The sequence below is a fragment of the Falco biarmicus genome, chromosome W, assembly GCF_023638135.1.
Source record: "Falco biarmicus isolate bFalBia1 chromosome W, bFalBia1.pri, whole genome shotgun sequence".
In the NCBI taxonomy this organism is placed as follows: domain Eukaryota; kingdom Metazoa; phylum Chordata; class Aves; order Falconiformes; family Falconidae; genus Falco; species Falco biarmicus.
In genome coordinates, this window is record NC_079310.1 from 1,495,386 (window position 1) to 1,512,733 (window position 17,348).

General features: G+C 42.7%; 1 protein-coding gene across 9 annotated transcripts; it reads right to left on the reverse strand.

Annotated features, from left to right (window-relative positions):
* Positions 1-10,361: 10,361 nt before the first annotated feature.
* On the reverse strand, positions 10,362-16,201 carry LOC130141855 (uncharacterized). 9 transcript variants are annotated; one of them, XM_056323078.1, is made up of 4 exons: positions 15,658-16,072; positions 13,304-13,396; positions 13,083-13,156; positions 10,362-10,428 (listed from the first exon to the last, which is right to left on the reverse strand). In XM_056323078.1, exons 1-4 carry the CDS (start codon positions 15,818-15,820, stop codon positions 10,420-10,422), a joined length of 339 nt encoding a protein of 112 aa, XP_056179053.1. In that variant the 5' UTR covers positions 15,821-16,072; the 3' UTR covers positions 10,362-10,419. The 9 variants fall into 9 exon arrangements, 3 of the variants coding, with proteins under 3 accessions (XP_056179053.1, XP_056179052.1, XP_056179051.1); XR_008819199.1 differs by lacking the exon at positions 13,304-13,396 and having other exon boundaries at positions 15,658-15,928; XR_008819195.1 differs by lacking the exon at positions 15,658-16,072 and having other exon boundaries at positions 13,304-15,651.
* Between the last annotated feature and the right edge of the window lie 1,147 nt (positions 16,202-17,348).

Consider the following 17,348-nt stretch of genomic DNA (forward strand, 5'->3'; position numbering starts at 1 on the left):
AACTTCTGTTCTTCTTTCTTTCCTCTACTTTTCCTTTCTCTTTCTCTCTTTCTCTCTTTCTTTCTTTCCACGCCATGCCTTATGTATTGAACAGTCAATCATCGCAACCTTTTCCACATAAAGTGCGCGAGTAAGTTTCTCCATCCGCTCTGGACAACTTGCCCCTGAGCTCTGGGCTCCTTTTTTTCTTTTTTTTCCTTCTGTTCTTCTTTCTTTCCTCTTCTTTTCCTTTCTCTCTCTCTTTCTCTCTTCCTTTCTTTCCACGCCATGCCTTATGTATTGAACGGTCCATCATCGCAACCTTTTCCACATAAAGTAGACGAGCACGTTTTTCCATCTGCTCAGGACAATTTGCCCCTGAGCTCTGGGCTCCTTTTTTTCTTTTTTATCCTTCTGTTCTTCTTTCTTTCCTCTTCTTTTCCTTTCTCTCTCTCTTTCTCTCTTCCTTTCTTTCCACGCCATGCCTTATGTATTGAACGGTCAATCATCGCATCCTTTTCCACATAAAGTACGTGAGGATGTTTTTCCGTCCGCTCTGGACAACTTTTCCCTGAGCTGTCGGCGAATTTTTTTCTTTTTTTTCCTTCTGTTCTTCTTTCTTTCCTCTTCTTTTCCTTTCTCTTTCTCTCTCTCTCTCTTCCTTTCTTTCCACGCCATACCTTATGGATTGAACAGTCAATCATCGCAACCTTTTCCACATAAAGTGCGCGAGTACGTTTTTCCGTCCGCTCTGGGCAACTTGCCCCTGAGCTCTGGGCTCCTTTTTTTCTTTTTTTTCCTTCTGTTCTTCTTCCTTTCCTCTACTTTTCCTTTCTCTCTCTCTTTCTCTCTTCCTTTCTCTCTTCCTTTCTTTCCACGCCATGCTTTATGTATTGAACGGTCAATCATCGCAACCTTTTCCACATAAAGTGCGCGAGTACGTTTTCCGTCCGCTCTGGGCAACTTGCCCCTGAGCTCTGGGCTCCTTTTTTTCTTTTTTTTTCCTTCTGTTCTTCTTTCTTTCCTCTTCTTTTCCTTTCTCTCTCTCTTTCTCTCTTCCTTTCTTTCCACGCCATGCCTTATGTATTGAACGGTCAATCATCGCAACCTTTTACAAATAAAGTGCGCGAGTAAGTTTTTCTGACCGCTCTGGACAACTTGCCTCTGAGCTCTGGACTCCTTTTTTTCTTTTTTTTCCTTCTGTTCTTCTTTCTTTCCTCTTCTTTTCCTTTCTCTCTCTCTTTCTCTCTTCCTTTCTTTCCACGCCATGCCTTATTTATTGAACGGTCAATCATCGCAACCTTTTCCACATTAAGTGCGCGAGTACGTTTTGCCATCCGTTCTGGACAATTTGCCCCTGAGCTCTGGGCTACTTTTTTTCGTTTTTTTCCTCCTGGTCTTCTTTCTTTCCTCTTCTTTTCCTTCCTCTCTCTCTTTCTCTCTTCCTTTCTTTCCACGCCATGCCTTATGTATTGAACGGTCAATCATCGCAACCTTTTACAAATAACGTGCGCGAGTAAGTTTTTCTGACCGCTCTGGTCAACTTTCCCCTGAGCTCTGGGCTCCTTTTTTTCTTTCTTTTCCTTCTGTTCTTCTTTCTTTCCTCTTCTTTTCCTTTCTCTCTCTCTTTCTCTCTTCCTTTCTCTCTTCCTTTCTTTCCACGCCATGCCTTATGTATTGAACAGTCAATCATCGCAAGCTTTTCCACATAAAGTAGGCGAGTACGTCTTTCCATCCGCTCTGGACAACTTGCCCCTGAGCTCTGGGCTACTTTTTTTCTTTTTTTTCCTCCTGTTCTTCTTTCTTTCCTCTTTTTTTCCTTTCTCTCTCTCTCTTTCTCTCTTCCTTTCTTTCCACGCCATGCCTTATGTATTGAACAGTCAATCATCGCAACCTTTTCCACATAAAGTGCGCGAGTACGTTTTTCCGTCCGCTCTGGGCAACTTGCCCCTGAGCTCTGGGCTCCTTTTTTTCTTTTTTTTCCTTCTGTTCTTCTTTCTTTCCTCTTCTTTTCCTTTCTCTCTCTCTTTCTTCCTTTCTTTCCACGCCATGCCTTATGTATTGAACGGTCAATCATCGCAACCTTTTCCACATAAAGTGCGCTAGTAACTTTTTCCATCCGCTCTGGACAACTTGCCCCTGAGCTCTGGGCTCCTTTTTTTCTTTTTTTTCCTTCTGTTCTTCTTTCTTTCCTCTTCTTTTCCTTTCTCTCTCTCTTTCTCTCTTCCTTTCTCTCTTCCTTTCTTTCCACGCCATGCCTTCAGTATTGAACAGTCAATCATCGCAACCTTTTCCACATAAAGTAGGCGAGTACGTTTTTCCATCCGCTCTGGACAACTTGCCCCTGAGCTCTGGGCTCCTTTTTTTCTATTTTTAACTTCTGTTCTTCTTTCTTTCCTCTACTTTTCCTTTCTCTTTCTCTCTTTCTCTCTTTCTTTCTTTCCACGCCATGCCTTATGTATTGAACAGTCAATCATCGCAACCTTTTCCACATAAAGTGCGCGAGTAAGTTTTGCCATCCGCTCTGGACAACTTGCCCCTGAGCTCTGGGCTCCTTTTTTTCTTTTTTTTCCTTCTGTTCTTCTTTCTTTCCTCTTCTTTTCCTTTCTCTCTCTCTTTCTCTCTTCCTTTCTTTCCACGCCATGCCTTATGTATTGAACGGTCCATCATCGCAACCTTTTCCACATAAAGTAGACGAGCACGTTTTTCCATCTGCTCAGGACAATTTGCCCCTGAGCTCTGGGCTCCTTTTTTTCTTTTTTATCCTTCTGTTCTTCTTTCTTTCCTCTTCTTTTCCTTTCTCTCTCTCTTTCTCTCTTCCTTTCTTTCCACGCCATGCCTTATGTATTGAACGGTCAATCATCGCATCCTTTTCCACATAAAGTACGTGAGGATGTTTTTCCGTCCGCACTGGACAACTTTTCCCTGAGCTCTCGGCGAATTTTTTTCTTTTTTTTCCTTCTGTTCTTCTTTCTTTCCTCTTCTTTTCCTTTCTCTTTCTCTCTCTCTCTCTTCCTTTCTTTCCACGCCATGCCTTATGTATTGAACAGTCAATCATCGCAACCTTTTCCACATAAAGTGCGCTAGTAAGTTTTTCCATCCGCTCTGGACAACTTGCCCCTGAGCTCTGGGCTCCTTTTTTTCTTTTTTTTCCTCCTGTTCTTCTTTCTTTCCTCTTCTTTTCCTTTCTCTCTCTCTTTCTCTCTTCCTTTCTTTCCATGCCATGCTTTATGTATTGAACGGTCAATCATCGCAACCTTTTCCACAGAAAGTGCGCGAGTACGTTTTTCCGTCCGCTCTGGGCAACTTGCCCCTGAGCTCTGGGCTCCTTTTTTTCTTTTTTTTCCTTCTGTTCTTCTTCCTTTCCTCTACTTTTCCTTTCTCTCTCTCTTTCTCTCTTCCTTTCTCTCTTCCTTTCTTTCCACGCCATGCTTTATGTATTGAACGGTCAATCATCGCAACCTTTTCCACATAAAGTGCGCGAGTACGTTTTCCGTCCGCTCTGGGCAACTTGCCCCTGAGCTCTGGGCTCCTTTTTTTCTTTTTTTTCCTCCTGGTCTTCTTTCTTTCCTCTTCTTTTCCTTCCTCTCTCTCTTTCTCTCTTCCTTTCTTTCCACGCCATGCCTTATGTATTGAACGGTCAATCATCGCAACCTTTTACAAATAACGTGCGCGAGTAAGTTTTTCTGACCGCTCTGGTCAACTTTCCCCTGAGCTCTGGGCTCATATTTTTCTTTTTTTTCCTTCTGTTCTTCTTTTTTTCCTCTTCTTTTCCTTTCTCTCTCTCTTTCTTTCTTCCTTTCTTTCCACACCATGCCTTATGTATTGAACGGTCAATCATCGCAACCTTTTCCACATAAAGTACGCGAGGATGTTTTTCCATCCGCTCTGGACAACTTGCCCCTGAGCTCTGGGCTACTTTTTTTCTTTTTTTTCCTTCTGTTCTTCTTTCTTTCCTCTACTTTTCCTTTCTCTTTCTCTCTTTCTCTCTTCCTTTCTTTCCACGCCATGCCTTATGTATTGAACGGTCAATCATCGCAACCTCTTCCACATAAAGTGCGCGAGTAAGTTTTTCCTTCTGCTCTGGACAACTTGCCCCTGAGCTCTGGGCTCCTTTTTTTCTTTTTTTTTCTTCTGTTCTTCTTTCTTTCCTCTTCTTTTCCTTTCTCTCTCTCTTTCTCTCTTCCTTTCTTTCCACGCCATGCCTTATGTATTGAACGGTCAATCATCGCATCCTTTTCCTCTTAAAGTACGCGAGGATGTTTTTCCGTCCGCTCTGGACAACTTGCCTCTGAGCTCTGGGCTACTTTTTTTCTTTTTTTTCCTTCTGTTCTTCTTTCTTTCCTCTTCTTTTCCTTTCTCTCTCTCTTTCTCTCTTCCTTTCTTTCCACGCCATGCCTTATGTATTGAACGGTCAATCATCGCAACCTTTTACAAATAAAGTGCGCGAGTAAGTTTTTCTGACCGCTCTGGACAACTTGCCCCTGAGCTCTGGGCTCCTTTTTTTCTTTTTTTTCCTTCTGTTCTTCTTTCTTTCCTCTTCTTTTCCTTTCTCTCTCTCTTTCTCTCTCTCTTTCTCTCTTCCTTTCTTTCCACGCCATGCCTTATGTATTGAACGGTCAATCATCGCAACCTTTTCCACATAAAGTAGACGAGCACGTTTTTCCATCCGCTCAGGACAATTTGCCCCTGAGCTCTGGGCTTTTTTTTTTCTTTTTTTTCCTTCTGTTCTTCTTTCTTTCCTCTTCTTTTCCTTTCTCTCTTCCTTTCTCGCTTCCTTTCTTTCCACGCCATGCCTTATGTATTGAACGGTCAATCATCGCATCCTTTTCCACATAAAGTACGCGAGTAAGTTTTTCTGACCGCTCTGGACAACTTGCCTCTGAGCTCTGGGCTCCTTTTTTTCTTTTTTTTCCTTCTGTTCTTCTTTCTTTCCTCTTCTTTTCCTTTCTCTCTCTCTTTCTCTCTTCCTTTCTTTCCACGCCATGCCTTATTTATTGAACGGTCAATCATCGCAACCTTTTCCACATTAAGTGCGCGAGTACGTTTTGCCATCCGTTCTGGACAATTTGTCCCTGAGCTCTGGGCTACTTTTTTTCTTTTTTTTCTCCTGGTCTTCTTTCTTTCCTCTTCTTTTCCTTCCTCTCTCTCTTTCTCTCTTCCTTTCTTTCCACGCCATGCCTTATGTATTGAACGGTCAATCATCGCAACCTTTTACAAATAACGTGCGCGAGTAAGTTTTTCTGACCGCTCTGGTCAACTTTCCCCTGAGCTCTGGGCTCATATTTTTCTTTTTTTTCCTTCTGTTCTTCTTTTTTTCCTCTTCTTTTCCTTTCTCTCTCTCTTTCTTTCTTCCTTTCTTTCCACACCATGCCTTATGTATTGAACGGTCAATCATCGCAACCTTTTCCACATAAAGTACGCGAGGATGTTTTTCCATCCGCTCTGGACAACTTGCCCCTGAGCTCTGGGCTACTTTTTTTCTTTTTTTTCCTTCTGTTCTTCTTTCTTTCCTCTACTTTTCCTTTCTCTTTCTCTCTTTCTCTCTTCCTTTCTTTCCACGCCATGCCTTATGTATTGAACGGTCAATCATCGCAACCTCTTCCACATAAAGTGCGCGAGTAAGTTTTTCCTTCTGCTCTGGACAACTTGCCCCTGAGCTCTGGGCTCCTTTTTTTCTTTTTTTTTCTTCTGTTCTTCTTTCTTTCCTCTTCTTTTCCTTTCTCTCTCTCTTTCTCTCTTCCTTTCTTTCCACGCCATGCCTTATGTATTGAACGGTCAATCATCGCATCCTTTTCCACTTAAAGTACGCGAGGATGTTTTTCCGTCCGCTCTGGACAACTTGCCTCTGAGCTCTGGGCTACTTTTTTTCTTTTTTTTCCTTCTGTTCTTCTTTCTTTCCTCTTCTTTTCCTTTCTCTCTCTCTTTCTCTCTTCCTTTCTTTCCACGCCATGCCTTATGTATTGAACGGTCAATCATCGCAACCTTTTACAAATAAAGTGCGCGAGTAAGTTTTTCTGACCGCTCTGGACAACTTGCCCCTGAGCTCTGGGCTCCTTTTTTTCTTTTTTTTCCTTCTGTTCTTCTTTCTTTCCTCTTCTTTTCCTTTCTCTCTCTCTTTCTCTCTCTCTTTCTCTCTTCCTTTCTTTCCACGCCATGCCTTATGTATTGAACGGTCAATCATCGCAACCTTTTCCACATAAAGTAGACGAGCACGTTTTTCCATCCGCTCACGACAATTTGCCCCTGAGCTCTGGGCTTTTTTTTTTCTTTTTTTTCCTTCTGTTCTTCTTTCTTTCCTCTTCTTTTCCTTTCTCTCTTCCTTTCTCTCTTCCTTTCTTTCCACGCCATGCCTTATGTATTGAACGGTCAATCATCGCATCCTTTTCCACATAAAGTACGCGAGGATGTTTTTCCGTCCGCTCTGGACAACTTTTCCCTGAGCTCTGGGCGACTTTTTTTCTTTTTTTTCCTCCTGTTCTTCTTTCTTTCCTCTTCTTTTCCTTTCTCTCTCTCTTTCTCTCTTCCTTTCTTTCCATGCCATGCTTTATTTATTGAACGGTCAATCATCGCAAACTTTTCCACATAAAGTGCGCGAGTACGTTTTTCCGTCCGCTCTGGGCAACTTGCCCCTGAGCTCTGGGCTCCTTTTTTTCTTTTTTTTCCTTCTGTTCTTCTTTCTTTCCTCTTCTTTTCCTTTCTCTTTCTCTCTTTCTCTCTTTCTTTCTTTCCACGCCATGCCTTATGTATTGAACGGTCAATCATCGCAACCTTTTCCACATAAAGTGCGTGAGTAAGTTTTGCCATCCGCTCTGGACAAATTGCCCCTGAGCTCTGGGATCCTTTATCTCTTTTTTTCCCTTCTGTTCTTCTTTCTTTCCTCTTCGTTTCCTTTCTCTCTCTCTTTCTCTCTTCCTTTCCTTCCACGCCATGCCTTATGTATTGAACGGTCAATCATCACAACCTTTTCCACATAAAGTAGACGAGCACGTTTTTCCATCCGCTCTGGACAATTTGCCCCTGAGCTCTGGGCTCCTTTTTTTCTTTTTTATCCTTCTGTTCTTCTTTCTTTCCTCTTCTTTTCCTTTCTCTCTCTCTTTCTCTCTTCCTTTCTTTCCACGCCGTGCCTTATGTATTGAACGGTCCATCATCGCATCCTTTTCCACTTAAAGTACGCGAGGATGTTTTTCCGTCCGCTCTGGACAACTTGCCCCTGAGCTCTGGGCTCCTTTTTTTCTTTTTTTTCCTTCTGTTCTTCTTTCTTTCCTCTTCTTTTCCTTTCTCTTTCTCTCTTTCTCTCTTCCTTTCTTTCCACGCCATACCTTATGTATTGAACGGTCAATCATCGCAAACTTTTCCACATAAAGTAGGCGAGGACATTTTTCCATCCGCTCTGGACAACTTGTCCCTGAGCTCTGGGCTCCTTTTTTTCTTTTTTTTCCTCCTGTTCTTCTTTCTTTCCTCTTCTTTTCCTTTCTCTCTCTCTTTCTCTCTTCCTTTCTTTCCACGCCATGCCTTATGTAAAGAACAGTCCATCATCCTAACCTTTTCCACATAAAGTACGCGAGGATGTTTTTCCGTCCGCTCTGGACAACTTGCCCCTGAGCTCTGGGCTCCTTTTTTTCTTTTTTTCCCTTCTGTTCTTCTTCCTTTCCTCTTCTTTTCCTTTCTCTCTCTCTTTCTCTCTTTCTTTTCTCTCTTCCTTTCTTTCCACGCCATGCCTTATATATTGAACAGTCAATCATCGCAACCTTTTCCACATAAAGTACGCGAGGATGTTTTTCCATCCTCTCTGGACAACTTGTCCCTGAGCTCTGGGCTCCTTTTTTTCTTTTTTTTCCTTCTGTTCTTCTTTCTTTCCTCTTCTTTTCCTTTCTCTTTCTCTCTTTCTCTCTTCCTTTCTTTCCACGCCATGCCTTATATATTGAAAGGGTCAATCATCGCAACCTTTTCCACATAAAGTGCGCGAGTAAGTTTTGCCATCCGCTCTGGACAACTTGCCCCTGTGCTGCGGGCATTTCGGGCGAGCGGTAGTCAGATACGATTACTCACAGAGTTCAAGATCTGATCCATTTATTGTACAAACTAGGTAAACTTTTATAAGGCATTCTATAAGCGTGTAATAATGTGATTGTTATCTTACAAGCGTATAATAATATGATTGGTTAACGATAGTTTATTGGCAAGATCTCTGTTTCTGCTTGTTTTGGCACGTAGGCTCTTTTCTGCGGTTTCCTAGTTCCTCTTATCACGTCCCGTTGGCCTTGGTTTTGTGCAAACATCTGCAATTTGTTCCTCTTTCTTCATTCCACTGTTCTGGTCGTAACCTCGTCTTATCTCTTCAGTATTTTTCCACTTGCTTCAGAGTTCAGCATAATCATTCAATACAGCAAGAGCCCCAACACCTCCCCCTTTCTTTTTAAATACAGCATTAATACTGCGTTCCACACAGCTCTGAAAACATTGTAAAAGGCAAGGCACTAAAAGTAACAAAAGAATAACAAACAACAATATAGACAGACCTTGTTTCAATAAATCCCTCAACCACCCTCCAATGCCCAAAGAAGCAAACCACGCATCTATGCCTGAGGAACCTTCTTTAACTTGATGTATACGATCTCTTAACTCCTCTAGCTGTCGGTGGATACTTTGTGAATGATCTGAAAGATTTAGGCAACACATACCTTCAAAATCCTGACACCCATATCCATGTGCCAAAAGCAAAAAATCGATAGCAGCTCTATTTTGCAAAACTGCATGTCGTAAGCTATCAACATCAGTGGCAAGACCTGATAAGATGTCCGCAGTAGAATTAAATTGTTTTACTGCCCAACAAGCTAGAGTCTTTAGTTTAGCCCAGTTTGCAGCTGCTGCGCCACCGGGAAGAAAAAATGAAAGAGCCACAGTTCCAGCCACTGTGCCAAGATTTACATTATCATCACAATCTGGCCTTAAATCATGAAGACTGCGTTTCTTTCTCCCCTGTTTTACAAGGTCACGCATGGCAGGTGCAAACATGGTTAATTTGCCAATGTAACAGGGCCCTCCTACGGGGCGAAATGGTATAGCAGGCCATGCCCTATCCCCACAGATTAAAAAATATCCTTCTGGTAATAATTTTGCCGTAACATTTTCCACATCAAATTCACCGGCATGTTTTGAAGTGTTCCAATGGTTGGAACTCCCTGATACGTTTTGATATCCTAAATAAAACTGTGTTACATTGTCACGATGCATGATGCGTTTCCATGCATCCCCAAACATGACAGCGCCTGAGCCATTGATAGGTCGAAGTTTTGGTATATCTCTGGTACAATTAAGTGTTCGACTAATGTTTTTTAAAGGCCCCGCTGCTGGAAAAGATCCCCAGAGGTCTAATTCTTGCTGAGGTAAATAGATTGATACATTTAGGTAATAAACCAACTGCTGCAAAAAATACGTATTTTTGATAAGTGTAGTATTCCACCAGGTACAGTTATCACTAAGGCCAAAATTCGTGTCATTATACTTCTTATCTAACCAGGCCAAATATGATTGATTTATAGCCGTATAGTTTACTCCTAAAGGTTCAAAATCAGGCCAGTGTATATAAGGGTAGCCAATTAAACATGTTCGGAAAGGATCACTTGCTTTCTGCAGAGAAAGACAAAAATCTGTAACTCCTGACTGATTTGCCCACGTAACCCACATATTCTGTCTAGGTTCTATACTATACAAAGCAAAAGCAAAAGCGATATTCATTAAGCCTATTCCCAAAAATAATGCCATCATTCACACTTACAATGATGTTGTATTATATGAGACTCAAAACCTTTTTTTATAATGCGAACCCAGAAGATGAGTTCGTTTCGATATTCTGCTAAAAATATCTGTTCAAAGGCTTCATAAGATTGTAAGGCCTCGTTTATACCTGAAAAAGTAGGGGCATATGTCCCAGTAAGAAGGGAAAAACCACCGGAACCAAAACGTAGGATACTATACCGACAGGGTGGACACAGCCAAGAGTGTAAAGCCTTCCGCCTATATACTTCAACTTTTTTACAATATCCACAATATAGGGTAACTCTTGAATTACAAGAAGTAGCACATATAGGACAAGAATTTTCTGTTTCTATCGGTCCTTGCCCAAAAAGATCCTGCAACGCACGCACGATACGATTACAGTGTAACAAAGACAATTCACCGGAGGGTAATTGACATTGTATCTCCCGAGGCAACTGCTGTAAGATGGGCAGAATGATGTATGTTAACTTATCTATAAGCGCTTTTCTTCATCTGGTTGTGGTGGTCGGAATAACCTTCCTCGATGCCGTGCCCACTGTGTCCACTGATCCCTCCTGTCCATTTAAGAGTCAATCCTGTCGTAGTCACCCTGCTCTTTCTTTTCAGTGGGTCGATTTTCAATCCACGGGCGAACCCATTTTGCCGGAATCCACTTAGTCACTGCCCCTGTGGAGATACATGCATAGCCCCGACCCCACGTTAATAAATTATGAGGCCCTGACCAACAATTTGAGACAGGGTCAAATACCTGGACAGCTATGTCACGAGTCGAAAAATCGTTGGGATTATTAGAAAAGTGATAGAAAATCAGCTGTTCAGTACATTCCGTTCTGGGGTTCAACCAGTTCAGTACATAGCATGCTTTTGCCACTATTACATGAGGACTCTTCTCCCCCTCTTTTCGAAAAACAGACAGGTAATGTTTCAATGATTGATGGGCACGTTCAATAATTGCCTGACCACCAGAATTATATGGAATTCCGGTAACATGCTTCACCTGCCATTGCAGCAAAAAGGTTTTTACTCGGGCACTAAGATATGCAGGGGCATTATCTGTTTTTACCATATCTGGGTGGCCCAACACAGCCATGGCTGACTCCAATGCTGAATACAGGCAACAGCATTGGTAGACTTATGAGCAGTCGCCCAAATAGCTTTCGAGCAGGTATCAATTGTGACATGGACGTATTTAAGTACTCCAAATGGAGTGAATTCTGTGACATCAGTTTGCCAGATTTGTCGAGGTTGTAACCCCCTAGGATTTGTACCTTCCTGTTGAAGAGGTGTTAGCCTGGCACAATCAGGACAGGCCGCTACGACAGTCCTAGCGTCTTGACGAGACAGGCCAAACTGTTTTTGGAGAGACCGGGCAGATTGGTGAAAAAAGGCATGTGACTCTGTCGCTTGTTTTAGAGGAGAATTTTGTAATACTGGGGATGCTACCTGAGTGTCTATATAAGCATTGCCTTCTGATAAAACACCAGGTAAATCCAGATGACTTCTGATATGCGTAATCCACCAAGGAAATTGTCTAAAATTTATTTCATTCCACATCTGAATAACCAGGGCCATAAGTCTGTCATTTATAAAAGACCCTAAAAGGGAACGCGAAAGACGTGAAACTATTCCAACAACATATTTAGAATCGCTTACAACATTAAGAGGGACATTGCGAAATTCCTGAAACACCATTAACACCGCTTTTAATTCCAAAATTTGGACTGAACCTTCCATCTGTTCTATATGAGAGATCCAATTGTTCTTGTCATCCCTATAGGCATAACCGCACTTTTGAGTTTTGCTACTAGCGTCGGTAAAAACCGTAAGTGCATTCTTTATAGGATTTTGTTGCTGTAAAGATTTTTCCTCCAATACTAAGGAAGTTTTGAATAAGGGATGATTGGGATAATGATTATCTAATTGAATACCTAGGGTCGCCACAGCAAAACACTCAGAAATCTGAATCCACCAGTCAGCCAAGGACAAATTTTTCACAGGTAAAATAATTTTTTCAGGGTCGCATCCTGCAAGAGTACGCAAACGTTCTCGTGCCTTCAGCAATAACTGTCCTACTGCATCCACTCTAGTAGTAACTGTGGCTTTTAAGGTGTTACTGTGGAAAACCCATTCTAACAAAATCATAGATCGATCGACAGGCAATTGTGCTATTATAGCCACAATTTCTGTGTCTTGGTTATACACGAGTAGGGTAAATGGACAATTCAATAATCGCCTGTCCACTCCGGCATTTTGAATTTTCTGTGTAATTTTTTCTAGGGCTTTTTCAGCTTCAGGTGAAAGGGATCTGGGATCAGCGGGTGATGAGCTACCCTTCAACAGTGCAAATAAAGGAGACAAATCCATATTGGAAATTCCACAGAAAGTTCTTAACCATTGAATGTCTCCAACTAGCTTCTGAACATCGTTAACGTTTTTTATATTTGGGACACTAATAATTTTTTGTGGCTGGATTCTTGTTTCTGAGATGCGCAAACCAAGATAATTCCAGGGCGCTAGTTTTTGTACCTTTTCTTTTGCTATAACCAATCCAAAAGTATGTAGACACTGTATAAGTTCCTGTTCTTTTTCATGGGCTAGTGTGTAAGGGCTGGCTATTAAAAGATCATCCATATAATGATAGGAAATGAGGTTAGGATTATTCCCTCTCCAAGATTGTAAAGCTAAATCCACAAACCACTGACATATTGTTGGGGAGTTTTTCATACCCTGAGGTAGTACAACCCACTCGTACCTTTTTGCTGGAGCGGCACGGTTTATAGCTGGTACTGTGAATGCAAATTTTTCACAATCATCTTCATGCAGGGGAATAGTGAAAAAACAATCTTTTAAATCAATAATTAATAGGTCCCAATTTTGTGGTAACATAGCGGGAGAAGGCAGTCCAGGCTGAAGGGCACCCATGTCAACCATTTTTTCATTTATTGCTCTTAAATCATGTAATAATCTCCATTTCCCTGATTTCTTTTGAATTGTAAAAATGGGTGTATTCCATGGGCTAACAGAAGGTCTGATATGACCTAAATCCAATTGTTCTTGGACTAATTCTTGAATGTGTTGCAGCTTCTCTTGAGGTAAGGGCCATTGATCAACCCATACAGGAGTTTCTGATTTCCATTTTAATTTTAAAGTTGGGCGAGAGCTGCTATCAATGGCCCCAATCAAAAATCTGTAGAGATTCTCATTCCCCATTGGGAGAGTACATCCCTACCTAACAAGGACAATGATGTATGTAGGACATATGGTTTTACCCATGCTTGATGTCCTTCTTGATCCGTGAAAAGAATGAAGTTTTTACTGACCTGTGTCAGACGACTTCCCCCAATGCCTGAAATGGTTGAACCCGCACTATCTAATTCCCACATGGTAGGCCAAACTGAGAAAGGAAGAACAGTAACATCAGCGCCAGTATCAATCATCATTGAAACATTAGGAAGAATTACACCTTGTGGACCAGATATCTTAACATTACATTTTGGCCGTTCGGCACCAACAAGTTGACAAAAGGCAATATTAGGCATACCCGTTGAGCCAAATGCACCTCGACCCCTGTCCTTTTCTCCTTTTTTAGGGACAGTAGCTTGGAATGGAATGAGCTGTGCAATAGTGCTTCCTGCTGGAATATGAACAGGTGGAGAAAAAACTTTTACCGTAATTCCAATAGGTCCGGTATAATCGGCATCAATGCAACCAGGAAGAACAAAAATCCCCTTTTTTGACGCAGAAGAGCGTCCTATAAGGAGTGCAGATAAACCATAACCCAAAGGGCCACTAACTGTAGAAGGAAGTACATGTACTTTTTCATCGGTAATATTTATGGGTTCTGCCACGGCCAAATCGACTCCTGCACTTCCTCTGGTGGCTGAACACAGCTCGCCGAGGCAGCCATGAACTTTGTTGGGTTCTGGGGATATTTCTTGGCCGCGTCCCTCAGAGCGCGGCTGTTCCCGTTTCCCGGAACAGAAAGGGGTGTACCATCTTTTTTAAATTTTGAGCGACAATCGGCCGCTTTATGACCAAATTTTTGACAACGCAAACAATTTCCATTCAACAAAGACTTTCCTCCTAGATTTTTTTTGCAGTCACGTTTAAAGTGACCTTCCTGTCCACATTGATAACATTTTGGCTTAAGACCCCGGTCCCCTCGGCCTTGCACTCTGTTGTTGTTCAGAGCTACTGCTAGAGCATTGGCATGTATTTTTGCCTTGGCCTCTTCCTCAACCAAAGGAGCCCTTGCGCATGCCTCTATCATTTGAGTGATGGATGCCCCAGGGGGTAGGAATGCTATAAGTTGTTTACATGTGGCATTTGCATTTTGTACAGCAATTTCTTTAGTTAAAACAATCTTGAGATCTGGAGTGACGTTAGGAGCATTATCAATGGCCTCTCTTAATCTGTCAACAAAACTAAAAAAGGATTCATTAGGTTTCTGCAAGATTTTTGTATATGGTAAGGTTGGCATATGCAATTGAGGTAGCGCCAAGAAAGCTGCTAACCCAGCTTGTTTCGATTGTTGTAACACCCTGGTATGCAACGCTGCTTGTGCAGCTCCATCGCGATAAGGACCTGTACCCATTAAGGCATCTAACGGCGCTACTCGTAAAGGATCCCCTTGTGGCAAATGAATGTTATCTATAAGTTTCAACTCTAGATTTTCCTGCCACTTTGCTAACCAAAGCATGAATGTTGTTGGAGACAGGATAAGCTCCATAACTGCTCTTAAGTCAGCTGGCACCAACTCAGTATACTTAATTAAGGCTGTTACCTGATTTCTCACTAGTTTATTATTATGGCCATACTGCATTATAGCTTTTTGAATACCCTGCACCAATTTCCAATCCAGGGGTTCCCATGTCGGCTGACCCTGACGCAACACTACAGGGGCAGCTAACGGGGTAAACGAAAAATCCCCTTCTATGCTACAATTCTCTACCAGGCCCCTGTATCGCCTTCGGGGGTCAAAATTAGGGTCTAAAGGTACTGCGCACGCATCTTGTTCAATTTTATCCCCCAGAGCCTCTAACCCCTCAATTATAGCCTTATGGGCACTTTTATATGCCTTTTTAACATCTTTCTTTTTAGAGTCCTTGTCGAGCCTCTCCATATGATGTAGTAGGTCGGACATCTTCTTTTCCTGCTCTCGCAGCTCTTTCCGTAATGCCGAATAAGGCGTCGGTGCTGCCTCTTCATCACTGCTGTAAAGACTGCCACTTTTGGGAGGTAAAGGAGGCAGATTGTCAGACGGTTCAGGCTCAGTCTCCATTTCCTCCTCTGGAGGAGCTGTGGGCTGTGTTGTTCCCATCCCAGCAGACTTACATCCAGTACTCGCAATTGCCGGTACTGATGTCTGTCTGCCGCTTGCCGTTTGTTCCTTTTCAGGACACCAGGGTGGTAATTCATCATCTAATCCCCACGCTATTCGTTCAGCAGTGGTCAGTACTGGATAAGCTTTAGATGTATAATCGGGGGGATTTTCACACGGAGGTTGTCCCTCTGGCTCTTCCTCCGACTGAGCAGTAGGATCGCCGGGAGACCGCACTGCAGCCTTAACAGCTGCAGCGACTTGAGCCTCGCCGTGTAACTGCGCGACCATACCCCGTACAGCTCGATACGTGCGAGCCAAAGTCTTTACCCCCTTAGTCCCAACTTGCACAGATTCCCATAAGTCCTCTCCTACTTTCTTCCATGTTTCATTATTATATACATCTTGCGTAGAAGCAAGGTAACCACGGCGGCGACTCCAACATAGCAGATCAACTACTGCCTGCCGTGAGACTGGCGTTTCAGTTTTTTCTGCCAGTTTCATCAAACTGTCTACGATTGCTTTTTCCACCACTGATGCAGTGATTCCCATCCTGCTTAAATTTCCTGACTCACCGGTCAGCCGTGCACGTTCCGCCTTTCTTAGGGCGCCCAGCTCTCTCTCCGCTGGCAGCAGGATCCTCGCCGGCTCCGCAGCTCGTAACACGACCCTTAATGGATCCTCCTGACTGTCAACCCTCCCTGTATCACGTCGGGGGTCACCAGATGCTGCGGGCATTTTGGGCGAGCGGGAGTCAGATACGAATACTCACAGAGTTCAAGATCTGATCCGTTTATTGTACAAACCAGGTAAACTTTTATAAGGCATTTTATAAACGTGCGATAACGTGATTGGCTATCTTAGAAGCGTATAATAATATGATTGGTTAACAATTGTTTACTGGGAAGATTTCTGTTTCTGCTTGTTCTGGCACGTAGGCTCCTTTCTGCGGTCTCCTAGTTCCTCTTATCGCGTCCTGTCGGCCTTGGTTTTGTGCAAACATCTGCAATTTGCTCCTTTTTCTTCATCCCACTGTTCTGGCCATGACCTCGTCTTATTTCTTCAGTATTTTTCCACTTGCTTCAGAGTTCAGTATAATCATTCAATACAGCAAGAGCCCCAACAGAGCACGTTCTTCCATCCGCTCTGGACAACTTGCCCCTGAGCTCTGGGCTCCTTTTTTTCTTTTTTTTCCTTCTGTTCTTCTTTCTTTCCTATTCTTTTCCTTTCTCTCTCACTCTTTCTCTCTTCCTTTCTTTCCACGCCATGCCTTATGTATTGAACGGTCAGTCATCGCAAGCTTTTCCCCTTAAAGTAGGCGAGCACGTTTTTCCGTCCGCTCTGGACAACTTGTCCCTGAGCTCTGGGCTCCTTTTTTTCTTTTTTTTCCTTTTTTTTTTCTTTCTTTCCTCTTCTTTTCCTTTCTCTCTCTCTTTCTCTCTTCCTTTCTTTCCATGCCATGCTTTATGTATTGAACGAACAATCATCGCAAGCTTTTCCACATAAAGTAGGCGAGCACGTTTTTCCATCCGCTCTGGACAACTTGCCCCTGAGCTCTGGGCTCCTTTTTTTCTTTTTTTTCCTTCTGTTCTTCTTTCTTTCCTCTTCTTTTCCTTTCTCCCTCCTTTTCTCTCTTCCTTTCCTTCCACGCCATGCCTTATGTATTGAACAGTCAATCATCGCAAACTTTTCCACATAGAGTACGCGAGGATGTTTTTCCGTCCGCTCTGGACAACTTGCCCCTGAGCTCTGGGCTCCTCTTTTTCTTTTTTTTCCTTCGGTTCTTCATTCTTTCCTCTTCTTTTCCTTTCTCTTTCTCTCTTCCTTTCTTTCCACGCCATGCCTTATGTATTGAACGGTCAATCATCGCAACCTTTTCCACATAAAGTGCGCGAGTAAGTTTTTCCGTCCGCTCTGGACAACTTGCCCCTGAGCTCTGGGCTCCTTTTTTTCTTTTTTTTCCTTCTGTTCTTCTTCCTTTCCTCTTCTTTTCCTTTCTCTCTCTCTTTCTCTCTTCCTTTCTCTCTTCCTTTCTTTCCACGCCATGCCTTATGTATTGAACAGTCAATCATCGCAAGCTTTCCCACATAAAGTAGGCGAGTACATTTTTCCGTCCGCTCTGGACAGCTTGTCCCTGAGCTCTGGGCTCCTTTTTTTCTTTTTTTTCCTCCTGTTCTTCTTTCTTTCCTCTTCTTTTCCTTTCTCTTTCTCTCTTCCTTTCTTTCCATGCCATGCTTTATGTATTGAACGGTCAATCATCGCAACC